The 18225-nt window shown below is 45.4% G+C and overlaps 1 protein-coding gene across 2 annotated transcripts in view; it reads left to right on the forward strand.

Annotated features, from left to right (window-relative positions):
* BST1 (bone marrow stromal cell antigen 1) overlaps positions 1–16833 on the forward strand; it is a 30552-nt gene extending 13719 nt beyond the window's left edge. The window contains exons 5-9 of one of the 2 annotated variants that reach the window (XM_043448285.1): positions 634–710; positions 1244–1336; positions 3062–3148; positions 7283–7342; positions 15670–16833. In XM_043448285.1, coding sequence (XP_043304220.1) covers positions 634–710; positions 1244–1336; positions 3062–3148; positions 7283–7342; positions 15670–15769 — 417 coding nt within the window. In that variant the 3' untranslated portion in view covers positions 15770–16833. Of the gene's footprint in view, positions 1–633; positions 711–1243; positions 1337–3061; positions 3149–7282; positions 7343–12183; positions 12324–15669 lie in introns of those variants that run through there. The other variant, XM_043448284.1, reaches the window with a different exon arrangement.
* Positions 16834–18225: the final 1392 nt, after the last annotated feature.

An 18225-nucleotide genomic window follows, 5' to 3' on the forward strand; every position in this document is an offset into this window, starting at 1 on the left:
CGGTGATACACATGTAGCATATGCATGAAATAAACCTTTCTTGTTTAAAGCCACTGGGATTTGTGAGGCTGTTTGTAATGGCAGCAGCATAAGATAGTGTACACTGGTTGATCCAGGGTTGGAATCTGATAGTGTTTTTGCATTATTTTATTTTTTAAAAAATAGTTCTTTATTTATTTTGACTCTGCTGGGTCTTTGTTGCTGCTTGAAGGGGCTTTTCTTTAGTGGCGGTGTGGGAGTTCTCTTTGCAGTGGTTTCTCTTACTGCAGAGCCCAGGCTCTAGAGCGTGGGTTCAGTAGTTGGGGCTCATGGACTTAGTTGCTCGGTGGCCTGTGGGATCTTCCCAGACCAGGACCCATGTCCCCTGTATCTGCAGGCAGATTCTTAACACTGGACCAGCAGGGAAGTCCTGTATTGTTTTATGATGGTAGATCACAGGCATGAGGTTTGCACATTTCAAAGCAATTTGCTTCCCAAGATATGCCCATTTACATCCCTTCTAGCTCTGTGGAATACCATATTTATCACACCCTTGTCAGTATTGAGGATTGTCAATTGAAAAAAACGGTTGACTATTTCATAGGTGAAAAATGGTGTCTTGGCTAACTCAAAATGTTTGTTTCTTTTTTGCAGTATGCAAGAGATAGTTCTGGGGTGATCAACATCATGCTAAATGGCTCAGAGCCAGCAGGAGCCTATCCTGTAAAAGGGTAAGAATTCGAGCCCTAGCATATATGACAAAGATGCCAAGATGTCTTTTAATTGAGGCTTAAGAGGATCATCCCCATATTCCAACCTAGTGCTTTTGTAAGTTCAGCTGGAGCACAACCATTGAATGACCTGGACATCAGAGCCATGTCCATACCTTTATACCACTAACAGCTGAATGCACGAATGCAATAAGTAACCTAAAAATTAAAGCTAAAAAGTAACCCCCAAAGGGCTTCCTTAGCGGCTCTGTGGTAAAAAAATCCACCTGCCAATGAAGGAGACGCAGGTTTGATCCTTGAGTCAGGAAGATCCTCTGGAGAAGGAAATGGCAATCCACTCCAGTATTCTTGCCTGGAGAATCCCATGGACACAGGAGCCTGGTGGGCTACAGTGCATGAGGTTGCAAGATGTAGCAACAAAATCACCACCAACAACAACCCCCAAGAGTGTTAAAAGTAATGTGTAAATCAACTAACAATGATATAGGAACAGTGTCATATTGCTTTAGGACTTGACAAAACATGTTTCTCAGTTTTTTTGCAGATTTTGAAATTCCCTACCTACAGAAGGATAAAATCACACGAATTGAGATCTGGGTGATGCATGAAATCAGAGGACCCAAGGTGTAAGTTATAGTGCTACCGGTGATGGTCATGGTACAAACATGCTTTTCTTGGATGTGATATGATCTGGTCTGAGTTACATGTATGTTTCTGGGGAAGCCACTGTCTTCTCTGTTTATAGTGTGGTGGGCAGAGAAAGGCAAAGGCTTGACTTTCTGGAAATGCCACGAGTCAGTCCGGAGCCCAGAGAGAAAGCCTCCTTTATCCAGAGACTCCTCTTAGGCTTTCTGAGTGACCAGGGCAGTGTCGGATAGGAGAGGGCCTCATGCATTGGTGTGAGACAAAGCCAGTTTTTTCTCTCTGTCATTGGAAGTCCGAAAACCTCACCAGGAGTTCTCAGAATGGACTCATGGACTATGTAATGAAGACATTCTTTTCAGAGAACAACCAATTTCATAACTGGGTCTCAGATAACTGGCTGAGAAAGCTTTTAAGATCCATACTTTTCTGGGAAACCACTGGCTCAATGGTTGCATCAGCTCAGATATCAGTGCAAGCTTGAAGTCATCCTTTTTTTTTTTAAACTTTTTATTTTGTATTGGGGTACATAGCCGATTACGTGTTGTGATAGTTTCAGCTGAACAGCGAAGGGGCTCAGCCATACATGTACATGTATCCATGTAGTGTCAATGACACTGAAATGTCGGGCTGAACCTTTAACAACAGGGGACTGCTTTTTATGAATTATGGTCCGACTGTAAAAAGGAGCCCAAGCAGGAATTTAAAAAAATAATGGCAAAGAGGTACATACGTGGACACACAGACCTGGGCAAACTCAGATTAAACACGCATTGAGCAGCAGAAATGGATTGTTCCGTTTTCAGTCTCATCGGAATAAATAGGTTTAAAAAGTCTAAAGTGATGTACATCATCATGTTAGCAGCGGTTATCGCCAGTGATGTGAGATTTAGGCCCCCCTTTTGTTTATTTGAGTTTTCTAATATTTTTTGACTTTGTATGTATTTTCTATTTCCATCTGAAGATTGACTTAATTCACTGTGGGTTGGATAAGGGGGCAGTCAGCTTGCTCGGAGCCCGAGCCCAGCGCGGCGTGTACGCTGCGGCTGGGCTGCGCCCTGCAGTCCACCGCGCATGCGCTGGCGCGGGCCTGGGGATGGATGTGCGTGAGTCGCAGGCTTTGGAAGAAAGCTGAGCACCGAAAAATGGATGCTTTTGAACTGTGGTGTTGGAGAAGACTCTTGAGAGTCCCTTGGACTGCAAGGAGATCCAACCAGTCCATCCTGAAGGACCTGGTGTCCATTGGAAGGGCTGATGCTGAAGCTGAAACTCCAATACTTTGGCCACCTCGTGCGAAGAGTTGACACATTGGAAAAGACCCTGATGCTGGGAGGGATTGGGGGCAGGAGGAGAAGGGGACGACAGAGGATGAGATGGCTGGATGGCATCACCGACTCGATGGGCATGAGTTTGAGTAAACGCCGGGAGTTTGTGATGGACAGGGAGGTCTGGCGTGCTGCGATTCATGGGATCGCAAAGAATCGGACACGACTGAGCGACTGAACTGAACTGAACTGAACTGAACTGAAGGTTCAGAGCATCTCCACGTGGGAGCGGCGGCTCGAGTGCCCGCAACACTGCTGGGTTCAGAGAATCTGCCACGTATTTCTCCAGGGAGGAGTAGATCTCAGTAGCGCGTGGCCAGGATAACTTTTCATTAACACGGAAACAGCTTCTTTTATGTGTGTGTGTCTGTGTTTGCGTTTCAGGGAATCCTGTGGAGAAGGCAGCGTGAAGCTCCTGGAAGAGAGGCTGGACAAGATGGGTTTCCAGTACAGCTGTATCAATGACTACCCGTAGGTGGCGGATTGTAATCCGTTGTTCGGTCACTCAGTCGTGTCAGACGCTTTGCAGCCCCATGGACTGACTGCAGCAGGCCAGGCTTCCGTGTCCTTCACTGTCTCCTGGAGCTTGTTCAGATGCACGCCCCTCAAGTCTGTGGCACTGTCTAACCCTCTCATCCTCTGCCGCACCCTTCTCTGTTTGCCTTCCATCTTTCCCAGCATCAGGGTCTTTTCCAAAGAGTCGGCTCTTCACATCAGGTGGCCAGAGTATTGGAGCTTCACCTTCGGCAACGGTTATCAGTGCGTAGATTGAAAGAAGAAGCAGGGGGCTGTTGGAAAAGTGTTTCAGAGGTCAGCCCCAGAGGCCACGGAACTGTGCCTTCCTGTTGTCGCTGGATCTGGGTGCTGGTGGTGCTTTCCGGCTAGAGTTCCCCCTGACCCGCCCCCCGCCCCACCCCACTGTCCACAGCCGTTTTTAAGGATGCTTACAGGATGGACCGCAGCCCTTTATCATTTGTGAGTGTCTGGTTTCCTCCTCACTCGCTTCCCTGCATGGGGAGTCACCTCCCCCCGGGACTGTGACCCTTGCTTCTCTGGATGCCACACTACCTGTGATTTGTGTTAAGGGGAGTTTGAGATACTTACAGAGAGATGCTTGGTGGCTGTGGACCAACTGAAAAGTCATCATAGCTACCATTTATCACGGACTTTATGGGCCAGGTACTTCATATACATGTAGTCAGAGATCATTTCAAGGTACTCCTGATTCTTGGAAATGTAAGTAAGTTTGGCTCAAATTCTGGGACGACTGAAAGCCCTCACCCGGCCTGGGAATTCCTTACCTATTGCTTCCTGCTTCTCCTATGTATCAGCACCTGAGTTTGCAGTCCTGTTTGTTTCCCCAGGGGTTGGAGTCCAACACTTCAGTGACTCAGGGGCTTTCCCGAAGGTTTGTGAGTGCGGCAGGGTGCGCGTTACATCTGCAGCCTTTACCAGCGCCGGTGACTGTCCAGCTGGCCCTGCCGCCCTCTGGCCTTCTCAAAAGGGACCTGGTGACCTTCCCACCTGAGCAAAGCCCCCAGAAGTGTGGGTCTCCCCCTCCTCAGGCCTCCCCCCAGGAGAACAGGCCTATTCTTTTCCCACAGCTTGAAGCTGGACTGTTTTCCTCGTCTATTATTGCTAACGCTCTCAGAAGACTCTGAAGTTAATTAGGTGTTGTCATCACCCTGTTTTGAACACAATGCAAAGCACATACTCTTGTTTTGGAAATATAATCTGTGTTCAGAAAAAAGCAGAAACTGTAAGGATCCAGTTGGATGAATTTTCCCCAGGTCACTGTACACGTGTACCGGGATTAAGAGGCAGAGCGTTACCAGCATCTCCGGTCTCTCCTTGGTCTCCCTTTCAGGCTCCCCATCTGCCTGTAGTAGGAACCACTCTGGACTTGTAAGATCATAGATTCGTTTTGTCTGTTTTATATAAATACATATCTGCTTTCTATAAATATCCCCTTTTCATGAATGGGTAAATGAAAGATCAGAGAGGTTAAGCGAGTTTCCCAAGGTCACCACTCCCTGACACAGCTGAGTTTTGAACCCATCACTGTGTGACCCTGAAGCTTCCCCCTTTTCTTTCTACTCTAATATTCCTCCTTTCTTACAGCATCAGCTTTTTGTAAATTAAATAAAAGGCAATTCTGATTTAAAATAGCTCAGGGATAGGGGAAAAAAAAAGCATGGCTAAAAATCCCACAGTTATGACCTTTTGCTTTGGCCCAGGGACTTCCCCGAGGAGGCTGTCTTTTTACAAGTCATCAGGTCAAGTAGGGGCCCAGGGTTGCCTTCCAACTCACAGCTGTGAGCCTCAAGGTCTCAACCTGCTTTTCCTGAGTCACGTTGCCCCACCAAAGCTGGCCCCAGGCTCTGCCCTTGCATGCCTGGCTTAGCATTTCTGTACCACCCGTGGGCTGTCTGTGTTTTGGGGTTTTATTGCTCCTGGGAGCTCGGAGGAGATAACAACAGGCTTAACACAGGGTGAACAACCAGGGTTAACAGATCAGACTCAAGCTCAGATGTAAGTGAGAATCCCCTGCCCGTTAAATTTCAGGGGACACTGACCTCTGTGCCACGGTGGTCGAACTTTCTCCCCAAGTCTTGCAGATTTCGGCAAGGTCTTTGTTCACAGCCTCTCGTCTCCTGTTTTCTGCTTTGCACTGTATTGACCCACACTCCGTGAAACTCAGTGCATTCTGGTGGGAGAAGCGGGGAGGCATGACAGCAATACCAAGCTACTTTTTAAAAATTATTAATTATTTTTTGGCAGTGCTGGATCTTTGCTGCTGTGAGGCGGCTTTCTCTCGTTGCAGCCAGCAGGGCATTGCTCTCTAGTTGCGGTGCTGGGGCTTCCTTTGTCAAACACGGGCTCCAGAGCGCAGGCTCAGCAGTTGGGGTGCTCGGGCTTAGTAGCCCTGCACCATGTGGAATCTTCTGAGACCAGGGATCGAACCCATGCCCCCTGCATTGGCAGGCGGATTTGCAACCAGTGGCCTGCCAGGGAAATCCAATAATAGACTACTCTTGTTTAAAAAGTAAAATGTATCTGAACGGTGTCCACTGAGGCCTAGAGAGTCCTGGGGTGGGTCACGTAGCATGCCATAGACAGAATGCATTCCTGTTCTTCCCAAGTGCCGTCCAGGCGCCCTGTGATGGCTGACAGCCTCTCCTCGCTGCCTCTCACTGCCACCAGGCTCCCGTCTTCACCGCTACTGTTCCCTTCCTCCTGGCTCTCCTGGAACCCACATCCTCTCGCCTGGTGGTAGCCACGCGGTCTGGGAAACAAACTCACTCAGGAGGACGGTGCAGACGGTGGAGTGCAGTTATTACACCGCGGGCCCCAGGCAGGGTCTCCTCTCAGCCAGGGACCCCGACCAGTTCTGTGAAAACCTTACACACCCTAAGTGTACGTGCACAGACCCACCTCCCCAAATTCCCTGAAGCTCGTCTGAACAAAGGAAAAGAAAGATACAATCAAAGTTAACCCGTGATTCATGTGCCTTAAGTCTAGTTAGTTAACAGTGGACAATTATCTATAGGCCTGTGGTCATACCCAATAAGCATAATAGAATGTATGGTTCTATTCCGTTAGGCAGACAATCAGGGTATTCTTCTAGGTGACGGAGAGCCCTGGGGCTCTTCCTTCTGGGGGCCTGGTTTTCCAGTTGGTCTCTCATTTCCATAGATTCAGGGCATAGAGCTCCAAGTCCACAGTCCGGCCCAGGATGGAGTCCTGCTTTCAAGATAGAGCCTGTTCTGTTTCCTCCTTCAGCCATACGGTGCAAGCAGTTAGCTTTCTTCCCTGAAGCTGAGGCACGAGCCATCACCCACATGCTTCAAGTTCAACCTTCTGCCTAAAGTTCTTATCGACAGATTTTCCAAGCAAAGTTGTACGTCTTTACAGAAGTGGTCCATGCCCAGGCTTTGGAGGGGAGGTTCAAGTTCAGCTCCTCAACTCACACTGTGAGAAGAACTTGGGCACGTTCCCCTGGACGGCCTTCTCGGCTGTAGATCGCAGATAACAATTTGTTGCAGTCCAGCTGCTCAGGTGTGTTGGACTCTTTGCAGCCCCACGGACTGCACCACGCCAGGCTTCCCTGTCCATCACCATCTCCCAAAGTTCGCACAAATTCATATCCCCTGAGTCTGTGATGCTGTCTAACTATCTCATCCCCTGCCACCCTGTTCTCCTCCTGCCTGCAGTCTTTCCCAGCATCAGGGTCTTTTCCAATGAGTTGGCTCTTCGTATCAGGTGGTCAAAGCATTGGAGCTTCAGCTTCAGCATCAGTCCTTCCAGTGAATATTCAGGATTAATTTGCTTTAGGATTGATTGGTTTGATCTCCTTAGTACCTGCTTTGGTCAGTTGTTGTAAGGAGGGAATGACATCATCTATGTGAGATATTTAATACATAATCAGATTTTCTGGTACATAGTAAGTGCTCAACAAATGCCAGCTAATATTTTTGAAAAGAAACTGTGTCCTTCAAGGTCAGAGACTTTGTATCTCCAGTACGTTGCAGGTTCCTCATAAACGTATGATGAAGGAAAGTCACTTGACTCATCCCTTAAATATTACTTCTTTTCATTTTGCAGACCAGTGAAGCTCTTACAGTGTCTGGAACACAGCACTCATCCTGACTGTGCCTTAAGTTCGTAAGTAAATGTTTAACCTAACTTCCTTGCTTCCTGAAGATAGCCAGCCCTTGCTATTCAAAGGACGCTGGTGGATCACAGTGTCATTTTATGCCCACTCCCTGAAATGCCCGGCTGCAGAGTAAGGTTGGAACTTGTGCACTGCCCTGCTGTCCATCTCTGCGCTGCTGGGTCAGTGAAGGTTTGCTGAGCATCCGTGCAGCTCAGCTGACCCCCGCATGTCCCATGGGAGCAAGTCCAGTCCGGCTGCACCAGCTGCAGCACGAAGGCTGGACCTGGGGTGGCAGGACCACCTTTTAATATTTACTTCTGTGGACCTCAGAAATGAAAGCTATTTTACCAGCAAAAGTGGGTTTATTTGGGGGGACCTCCCTGGTGGTCCAGTGGTTAAGACTTTGGCTTCCAATGCAAAAGGTGTGGGTTCGATCCTTGGCTGGGGGGTTAAGAGTCCCCCCTTGCTTCGTGGCTTAAAAACCAAAACGTGCAACCGAAGCAATGTTATAACAAATTCAATAAAGACTTGAAAAATGGTCCACACCAAAAAAACCTTTTTTTTTTTTTAAAGAAAGTGCATTTATTTGGGACTAGTAGAAGAATTGCAGTTTGGGACAAGCAAGCTATAGCAAAAACTACAGGCAATACTAGAGTGGTAGCCTTTCCCTTCTCCAGGGGATCTTCCCAACCCAGGGATCGAACCCAGGTCTCCCACATTGCAGGCGGATTCTTTACCAGCTGAGCCGCAAGGGAGGCCCAGCAAATGAAGGAGAGGGGTGTTATTTTATAGAGAAGGAGGAAGCTGGGAAGGGGTGTTTTGAATGAGGGTCCGTCAGAGAAAAGGTGATGACAGTCTCTCTTTGGCTGAGTTGCCGGGGTAGTCAGTTCCTTACAGAAGACGGTGTGCACGTCTTTCCTGCTGTGGCCTCTAACTGTTTTGCTCCTGTCCATGGTTCTTCTTTTGAGGTCTGTAGTTGACAATTCTTCTGTAATTGTTGTGCCTGGCCCTGCCTGAGAGCGCCCCCTTCTGGCCTCCTGACTCCATTTTAGGGGTGAGGTTTCCCTTGACGAAGTTTCACGTTTCTTAATCCTGATATGTTTTAAAATCATATTGATTCATGTCAATGTATGGCAAAAACCACTACAATTTGTAAAGTAATTAGCCTTCAACTAATAAAAATAAATGAAAAAATTAAAAAAAAATACACACACACAAAAAATATTAGACTTTTTGAAACGATGATGCATGTGCATAGGATGAAATTCAAAATTACAAAAGGGCAGAAAAAGTGAAAACTCTTTCTTCCTCTGTTTCTAGTTACTCAGTTTCTGTGTGTGGGTGTGTGTGCTCAGTTGGGTCCGACTCTTCACGACTCTATGTAGCCCACCAGGCTCCTCTGTCCATGGGATTTCCCAGGCAAGAATACTGGAGTGGGTTGCTATTTCCTTCTCCAGGGGAGCTTCCTGACCCAGGCATGGAACCCGCATCGCTTGCGTCTCTTGCATCGGCAGCCGGATTCTTTACCACTGCGCCAGCTGGGAAGCCCAATTTCCTTACCCAGAGGCAACTACTGTTTCTAGTTTCTTTTGTGCCCTTCTAGAATATTCTGTGTTTGTTAGAACACACAAACACACAGATACAGACACGTTTCTCTTTTTCATTTCATACAAATGATGGTAGACACAGGACCCTGCAGCTTGCTGTTTTCACATATTGGTATCTTAATGTCATCCCCCTTCCTGTAGTATTCTATTGTATGTATGTCATGATTCTTTTTTTTCTTTTTAACACGGGAGATACTCTCTCTTTGTTTGGAGTATAGCCTATTAACAACGTTGTGATAGTTTCGGGGGGACACCAAAGGGACTCGACCTCACAGATGCATGTATCCATTCTCCCCCAAGCCCCCCTCCCATCCCGGCTGCCACATAAAGCTGAGTAGAGTTCCATGTGCTATTCAGCAGGTCTTTGTTGGTTCCACTTTTTTTTTTTTTGGTTCCACTTTAAATATAGCAGTGGCACATATCATGATTTAGCCCATTACCCATGGGTGGCCAAGTAGACCGCTTCCAAAAGTGAAAGTGAAGTCGCTCTGTCGTGTCCGACTCTTTGCAACCCCATGGATTGCAGTCTGAGAGGCCCCTCTGTCCATGGGATTTCCCAGGCAAGAATACTGGAGTGGGTTGCCATTTCCTTCTCCAGGAGATCTTCCCGACCTAGGGATCGAACCCGGATCTCCCGCTTTACCGTCTGAGCCACCAGGGAAGTCTATTATTAACAGTGAAGATGATGATTTCTTTTTTTAAAATTAATTTATTTTCAGTTCAGTTCAGTTGCTTAGTCGTGTCTGACTCTTTCCAACCCCATGAATCGCAGCACGCCAGGCCTCCCTGTCCATCACCAACTCCCGGAGTCTACCCAAACTCATGTCCATTGAGTCGGTGATGCCATCCAGCCATCTCATCCTGTGTCATCTCCTTCTCCTCCTGCCCCCAATCCCTCCCAGCATCAGGGTCTTTTTCAATGAGTCAACTCTTCGCATGAGGTGGCCAAAGTATTGGAGTTTCAGCCTCAGCATCAGTCTTTCCAGTGAACACCCAGGACTGATTTCCTTTAGGATGGACTGGTTGGATCTCCTTGCAGTCCAAGAGACTCTCAAGAGTCATCTCCAACACCACAGTTCAAAAGCATCAATTCTTTGGCGCTCAGCATTCTTCACAGTCCAACTATCACAATTTATTTTAATTGGAGGCTAATTACAATATTGTGGTCATTTTGCCATACATCAACATGAATCAGCCGTGGGTGTACAGGTGTCCTGACCTGCCTCCCACCTCCCTCCGCACCCCATCCCTCTGGGTTGTCCCAGAGCACCAGCTTTGAGTGCCCTCCTTCATGCCATGAACTTGCACTGGGCATCTATTTTACATATGGTAATACACATGTTTCAGTGCTCTTCTCCCATATTGTCCCACCCTCGCCTTCTCCCAGAGTCCAAAAGTCTGTTCTTTACATCTGTGTCTCTTGCTGTCTTGAATACAGGGTTGTCGTTGCCGTCTTTCTAAATTCCATATGTATGCATTAATATATTGTATTGGTGTTTCTCTTTCTGACTTACTTCACTCTGTATAATAGGCTCCAGTTTCATCCACCTCACTGGAACTGACTCAAATGCATTCTTTTTTTATAGCTGAGTAATATTCCATTGTGTATATGTACCACAACTTCCTTATCCATTCATCTGCTAATGGACAAGATGATTTCTTTTCCTCTACTCCCATTTCCTCTAAGTAATTTCTGTCAGCATTTTGGTCCATTTCTGCCCAAACATCTCAGTACACACCTATGTTACCAGACACAGATGTGAGTTTGTTCATCTGTTTGTTTTTTATTCGGTCTTATTTTCATTTATTTACTTGCCTTTTCAGAAAAGTTACTTATTTTTAATTGGAAGATAATTGCTTTACAATATTGCGTTGATTCCTGCCGTACGTCAGTGTGAATCAGCCATAGATATACGTATGTCCCCGCCCTCTTGAGCCTCCGTCCCACCTCCCACCCCATCGCACACCTCCAGGTGGTCGCAGAGCCCCGGATGTGAGCTCCTCATATAGTAAGTTCCTGCTGGCTGTCTGTCTTACCTCTGCTGATGCATCTGTTTCCGTGCCACCCTCCCAGTTCGTCCCCCCTCCCCTTCCCTGCTGTGTCCACAAGTCTCTTTTTTTTTTTTTTCTTCCTTTTTTTTTTTTAATTTATAGTCTTTATTTATTTATTTATTTTTTCAGTGGGTTTTGTCATACCACAAGTCTCTTCACTGTGTCTGCATATCCATGCTGTCCTGCAAATAGGTTCCTCAGTACCATCTTTCTAAATTTCATACATATGTGTTAATATATGATAGTCATTTTTCTCTTTCTGACTTACTTCACTCTGTGTAATAGGCTCTAGGTTCATCCACCTCATTAGAACTGACTCAAATGCCTTCTTTTTCATGACTGAGTAATATTTTATTGTATATATGTAACAGAACTTCTTTTTCTATTCATCTGTCAATGGGTGTCTAGGTTGCTTCCATGGCCTAGCTATTGTAAATAGTGCTGTAGTGACCATTGGGTTGCATGTGTCTTTTAGAATTGTGGTATGTGCCCAATAGTGGGCTTGCTGGATCATCTGGTAGTTTTATTCCTAGTTTTTAAAGGAATCTTCATACCATCTTCCATAGTGGCTGTACTCGTTTGCATTCCCACCAACAGTGCAAGAGGGTTCCCTTTTCTCCACACCCTTGCCAGCATTTATTGTTTGTAGGTTTTTTGATGATGGCCCTTCTGACTGGTGTGAAGTGATACCTCATTGTAGTTTTGATCTGCATTTCTCTAACAATCAGTGATGTTGAGCATGTTTTCATGTACTTCTTGACCATAAGTCAAAAAGAGAAAAACAAATATCGTATTTTAGTGCATATATTGTGGAATCTAGAAAAACAGTACAGATGAACCCCTTTGCAGGGCAGGATTAGAGACACAGATGCAGAGAATGGACGTGTGTGGACATGGTGGGGGAAGGCGGGGGGAATGAATTGGGAAATTGGGATTGACTTGTATACACACTACCGTGAATGGAATGGCAATGAAGGAAACAAGAGTTTCACATGATCAGTACCTGCACGTGTCCCTGGAGTGGCTGGCGAGGTTAAGGCCCTCCCTGCAGTGCTCTGCTCGTCACTCCCTGTGAATTAGGCATGCGTGTTTTTGAGGCCTCTCACAGGAAGGGAAAGAATAAACGAGGGCCTGGGTCTTCACTTTCCTCTCCTGAGAATGAAATCCACCCTCCTTTCTCTGCTTAATAGATATCTCAAAGGCAGCACATCCCAAACTGGACTCCTGAATCTACGCACTGTGTTGGGCCGAGTCATGCATCTAAAGATGTGTAGGTCCTAATCCCTGGAATGAGTGGATTTTACTTTATGTTACAAAAGGGGCTTTGCAGATGTAAGAACGTAAGGATCTGGAGATGGGGAGATAGTTCTGAACTGTCCCGGTGGGCCTTGTGTGTAATGTAAGTGTCCTGACAAGAGGGAGTCAGAGGAGGCTTGGTTCAAGAGGAGCCGAAGGCCTTGTGGTCACGGAAGCAGAGACTGGAATCCTAGCACAGACAGCCCGTGTCCAGCTGTCCTCAGCCCCATGGACTGTAGCCCACCAGGCTTCTCTGTCCTTGGGATTTCCCAGGCAAGAGTGCTGGAGTGGGTTACCATTTCCTTCTCCAGGGGATCTTCCCAGTGGTGCACTTTAAAAATATATTTTTAATTAATTAACCAGCTTCTTGGCTGCACTGGGTCTTTGTCACTGCGCCTGGGCTGCTCTGGTTGCGGCGAGCAGGACTTGCTGTGGGGCTCTTCTTGCCGAGGAGCACGCGCCCTGGGCGCATGGGCGCAGTAGATGTGCTGCAGCAAAGTCTGTAACACACACGGGCGTCTGTTTAAAAAACAAGTTAGAGAAAGAGTAGATGGTTTATGTCAGTTATACCTCCATAAAGCTGGGGGTGGTGGAAAACCGTGTAACAATACGGAAAAATTCTCACAAACAACTAAAGTAAGAAATGTGGAGTAAACAATCTTATTGACTTATAAGTTAATGGCCAAAAATTCAGTGGATAGTGGATAATCTGCAGGATTGGTGAGGCTACGAGGAAGCAGACATATTCGTGTTACTGACATAAGGGCGTGCTGTGTCAGGCAGGGTTTGAAGGAGAAAATCAGATTTCTCATCTTGGCCCCAGTTTACTGTTCAAAATGTATTCCCCTACTCTGGCCTGGCCCTAGGTCACAGAGGTAGGAGAGCAAATTTCACTTGCTTAGGAATAGTGGAGAAAAGGACTTTTCATCTGAAGAAATTCAGAATCTAACGAGCAGTTGTTGATATAAAGCCAACTTATATTACTTTTGTGGTAAGTTTAGTAACAATCTGTATTTTTCTGATATTTAACTTATTTATAACATTTTAGAGGATTTGGCATGTAAGAATAACTCTTGGAATAGCCCTGCGATATCAATATAAATTTAACTTTTAAATAACTGATTTTTTTTTCCCTTTTTTTTCATTTATTTTTATTAGTTGGAGGCTAATTACTTTACAATATTGTAGTGGTTTTTGCCATACACTGACATGAATCAGCCATGGATTTACATGTGTTCCCCATCCTGATCCCCCCTCCCACCTCCCTCCCCATCCCATCCCTCTGGGTCTTCCCAGTGCACCAGCCCTGAGCACTTGTCTCATGCATCCCACCTGGGCGTAGACCTAGGATTTTTAGTTGAAAGTTATAAGAGACTTTTACTTTTTTAAATCAGTCGTTGTTTCTTTTCATTTGCTAAGTTGTCTCTGACTCTTTGTGGCCCCATGGACTGCAGCATGCCAGGCTCCCCCGTTCTTTAAATCAGTACTGGAATGTTTAAGAGAATTAAGATTAAAGTTTATACATTTGTTAAATTTACTAGCATCAAGTATTTGAGAAGATTATGCTCACTTGAAGTCACTTAACAATATTTTATAAAGAAAATGTAATATTTTAAAATGTAAGTTTAAAATAATCTAACCTAAAATAACTTGAGCTTAAAATGTCCTGGGAATTAGAATAATTTTTGAAGTCCCCTTAGAAGTTATTATCAGAGTTCATTTGGCTTTTAAATTAGAACAAGACTATTCATAAATTAAATAGAAAAAGTGTATGGGAAAGTCAAGATTTTGAATTTATTAATTTAATAGCTAGAATTAATTTTTAAAACCAAAGTAACTGCAAGTAATGTGTTTTTCCCTCTGCATAAATGCTGTCCTCAAGCACAACCCCACTTTGGCCTGAAAAGCTTAAGCTAAACGTGTGACAAGTCAGTGCGGAGAACGTGGACCCAAACATGTAAAGTGAAAGAAAACAAAACTATATTTCTGTTTGTGCATGATATAGAATGTAAATGGTAGAAATGGATCTGAGATGATAAACTAACAGTGATTATTCCTTCTAGGGAAGGGAGTGAGAACTGGGAAAAGGTGACAGGAGACCCACTACTACTGTGCTTAGTTCTGTATTATTTTATTTTCTTAAAAAGTAAGAATAAGTTTATCTCTGTCTTAATAGGTTAATTATTTAAAAGCAAAAACTAATCAGTTTTGAATGAACGAAGTCTAGAAGAGGAACTGAATCAGGTTGCAGTTATAGAAAATGTCCAGCAGGCGGAGCCATAGTACACTTTTGTGGACTGCTGGAGATTCCTTCAGCGGAAAAAGGGGTGGTCAGCCCTCACGTGGAGTAAGCAACAGTAAGCCACTAGTAGTAGAGCCAGGGAATAAAGACGTCAGATTGTCTCATAATTTTAAAAACGTTATCTTTGATTGCTTTCAAGGAATTCATTAGTTCTGTTTTTAAAAATCTGGAGGTCAGATCCTAATCACTATGGCCACAATCCTGATTTTGGCCAGAGCCTCTCTCAATGTCTTTACGTCATAACTGGTTTTTCATCACCAGTTAAACTCTAATGGAGTAATACCCATCAGTAGATATTACTGAACTTGGGTAACTTTATGGTGCATCCGTACAGTCAGAATTCACCCAGGAGGAAGGATGAGTACTTCCATAGGTACCAGTATGGAAGCATGTCCAAGATGTCGTGTTGGGTGAAGAAGCAAACTGTAGATTCCATTTGTGCTTAGATGAAAGGATGTGTTAATATATGTGCATGCATGTGGGAGTGTCCTGAGAGGACAGCTCAAACTATCAAGAATTATCTCTATGCAAAGTGGGAATAGGGAGGCCTGGGTGGGGAAGATCCCCTGGAGGAGGGCATGGCAACCCACTCCAGGATTCTTGCCTGGAGAATCCGCTGGACAGAGGAGCCTGGCGGGCCCCAGTCCATGGGGTCGCAAAGAGTCGGACATGACTTAGGGACTGAACAACAAAGGAGCTTTTACTTTTCACTTTGTGAATTTCTGTGCTATTTATTTATCTTGAATTTGTTTATTATTTTTGGCTCTGCTGGGTCTTCCTGCTGTGCGTGGGCTTTCCCTAGTTGTGGAGAAGGGGGATCACTCTCCAGCTGTGGCGCTCAGGCTTCAGTGGTTGTGGCTCACGGTCATAGCTGCCCCACGGCATGTGGGATCTTCCCGGAGCAGGGATCCAACCTGTGTCCCCTGCGTTGGCAGGCGGATTCTTAACCACTGGACCACCGGGGCAGTCCCTTTCTGTACTATTTAGAGTTTCCTGTAGGGTGCACGTGTATTTTCAAAAGTAGGTGTCACCCATCAATACTGACTTTTTTTTTTTCTGTTTTCTTTTTAATTTGCAGGGCAGCAGCATCTACTCAAAGGGAAGCCTTTTATGCAGAACAAGGTGCCTACTTCATCTTTCCTCTCTTAGCAGTGTTCACTTCAGTTGCTCAGATGTAACTAGAAACTCAGTTTTGCTGCCCTAAGTGGCCCGCAGACCTGCCCTTGCCCAGTCATCCTTGTTCTGTATACATCAAGTGGTTCCGTTGTCTAAAGAAGCTTCCTGCTGGGAGAGCAATGTTCTGAAATGATTGTGAGTGATATACATGCTCAGGATTTCAGCAATATCTAGTTCTATTTAGCTGGTTAAAAACAACTGCATTAGAACAAAGTTAGTTATTATTTTCTTATTTTCATAATACAACGCACTGAGACACAGACTGTCTTTTACGTAAGCAAACATTTTAAGAAAATTTTAGTACAACTGTGTACATATTTTCATATATTCTTATACCACCAGCAGGGCATACTGCCTGTTTGTTGAATCTTCATATTCAAAGATGTTTGGCAGGCAAAGAGCTATGTATGAAGATGTCCATTTAATGGTTATTTATAATGAGGGGGAACTAAAAATTCTAATAATAGGGAACTCTTTGCATATGGTTTACTATATCTGTAGGATGGGCTATCATTCAAATAAGAAAAGTTACACTTATCAGTCCAGCTGTCCTTCATCCAGTGAATGGAGGTGCTAACCTTGGTACGGTGGAATACTACGCAGCAGTAAAAGTGACCAGCTATGGATAAATGAAGCTGTGTGAGTGAGTCTCAATTGCATTGTGCCAAGCGAAAGAAGCCAGACCAAAAGGCTACGTACTATATAATTCTATTTACAGGACATTCTGAAAAAACCAAAATTATAGGAATGGAGTACTTTTCAGCCTCAGCGTTAAGACCTGAGAGGGCACTAACTAAAAAGGAGCCCTGCAGGGGCTTTAGTGGGAGTGACAGATGGTTCTGGGTCTTCCCTGTGGTGGTGGTAACAGGAATCTATGTGTTTGTCAACTCTCCTTCCAGTTTTTTTCAGAATTGCCTGCAAAGGAGTCATTTCATTGTATATAAATTATTTTCAAAGAACATTTCATGCCATATAAAAAATGTCAATGATAAGTGTAAGACGTAGGACATAAAATTGTTTCTCATATGATCCATTTGTCAAATAAAATACAAATGTAACACATCAATGTCTGTGTATTACCTATTCATACTTAAATGAGTGAATCAGACCAATCAATCCTGAATATTCACTAGAAGGACTGATGCAGAAGCTGAAGCTCCAATACTTTGGCCACCTGATGCAAAGAGCCGACTCACTGGAAAAGACCCTGATGCTGGGAAAGATTGAAGGCAGGAGGAGAAGGGGGCGACGGAGGATGAGATGGTTGGATGGCGTCACCGCCTCGACATGAATTTGAGCAAACTCCTGGAGATGGTGAGAGGCAGGGGAGCCTGGTGTCTGCAGTCCGTGGTCACAAATAGGCACGACTTAGGAACCGAACAGCAAGATGAACGAAAGGAAGCGTTAGTCGCTCAGTCGTGTCTGACTCTTTGCAACCCCATGGACTGTAGCCTGTCAGGCTCCTCTGTCCGTGGAATTCTCCACGCAAGAACACTGGAGTGGGTTGCCATTTCCTTCTCCAGAGGATCTTCCCGACCCAAGGATCGAAAAGAAGCCCAAATGCAGAGCAGTAACCGCTGCAGAATGGTCTTTTCAGTGATTCCTATTCTTGACCTTTGACCTTTTGTGTTTTCCAAATTTTCTCTAATAAGCTCACATCCCTTTTCTAATCAGGAAAAGAAAAATAAACCCGCTTCTGTGTCTGGTCATTTAACGCAAAACACATTTCCAGAAGAGGAAAACAAAACCAGAAGTTGTCACGAACACTTCTCTGTTCTTGCTCCTTATTTTTTTCGCAGAGATCGGGTGTGGGAGGTTCAGATGTGAGAACCAGCGTAATTTGATGCCCCGGTGCCCGCAAGTGGTAACGGGAGCTTTCACTTTCTGTCATTTCCTGTAACCCTGCGGAGAGAAAAAGAACTGCCCATCGCAGGCAGAGCTGGTCCTCGAATGTGCTCATCTGAGAGCAGGGCTCACTCTTCCTCCTGACTCCACTCCAGTTTTTTGTAAACCCTTGCCCAGAGTCTGACGGTCATGGTGTATAACATGTGTTTACAGTTCAACCTCGTGCGTCTCTAGAGAGCAGCTGAGATGCTGCCCCGGGCCTGTCTCACTGGCAATGATCGCAGGTCTCCTAGTCAGCTCCCTGTGCTGCCCGTCTCTTTCTCCCCTGGCTCCTCCTCATCGCCCACCACTACCCCTCTCTCGTGGGGTCCACACCCTCATCCACCCCTCCCCATTGTGCTCTCTCCAGGGTTCAGGAGAGGCCAGGTTCCTTGACGATCAATATCAGTCAGCTTTATCACCATCATCATCACCGTCTTCGTAAGCTTCAATATCATCACCATCACCATGCCCAGTATTTCTTGAATTCTTACCAAAAACCAGTCATTGTTGTTCTGCCCGTAGTCCGAGTCCCCGGTCGGGAAAGAAGACTCCTCGAAACAATGCAACTCGC

The sequence above is a fragment of the Cervus canadensis genome, chromosome 26 (assembly GCF_019320065.1).
Source record: "Cervus canadensis isolate Bull #8, Minnesota chromosome 26, ASM1932006v1, whole genome shotgun sequence".
NCBI classification, from domain to species: Eukaryota; Metazoa; Chordata; class Mammalia; order Artiodactyla; family Cervidae; genus Cervus; species Cervus canadensis.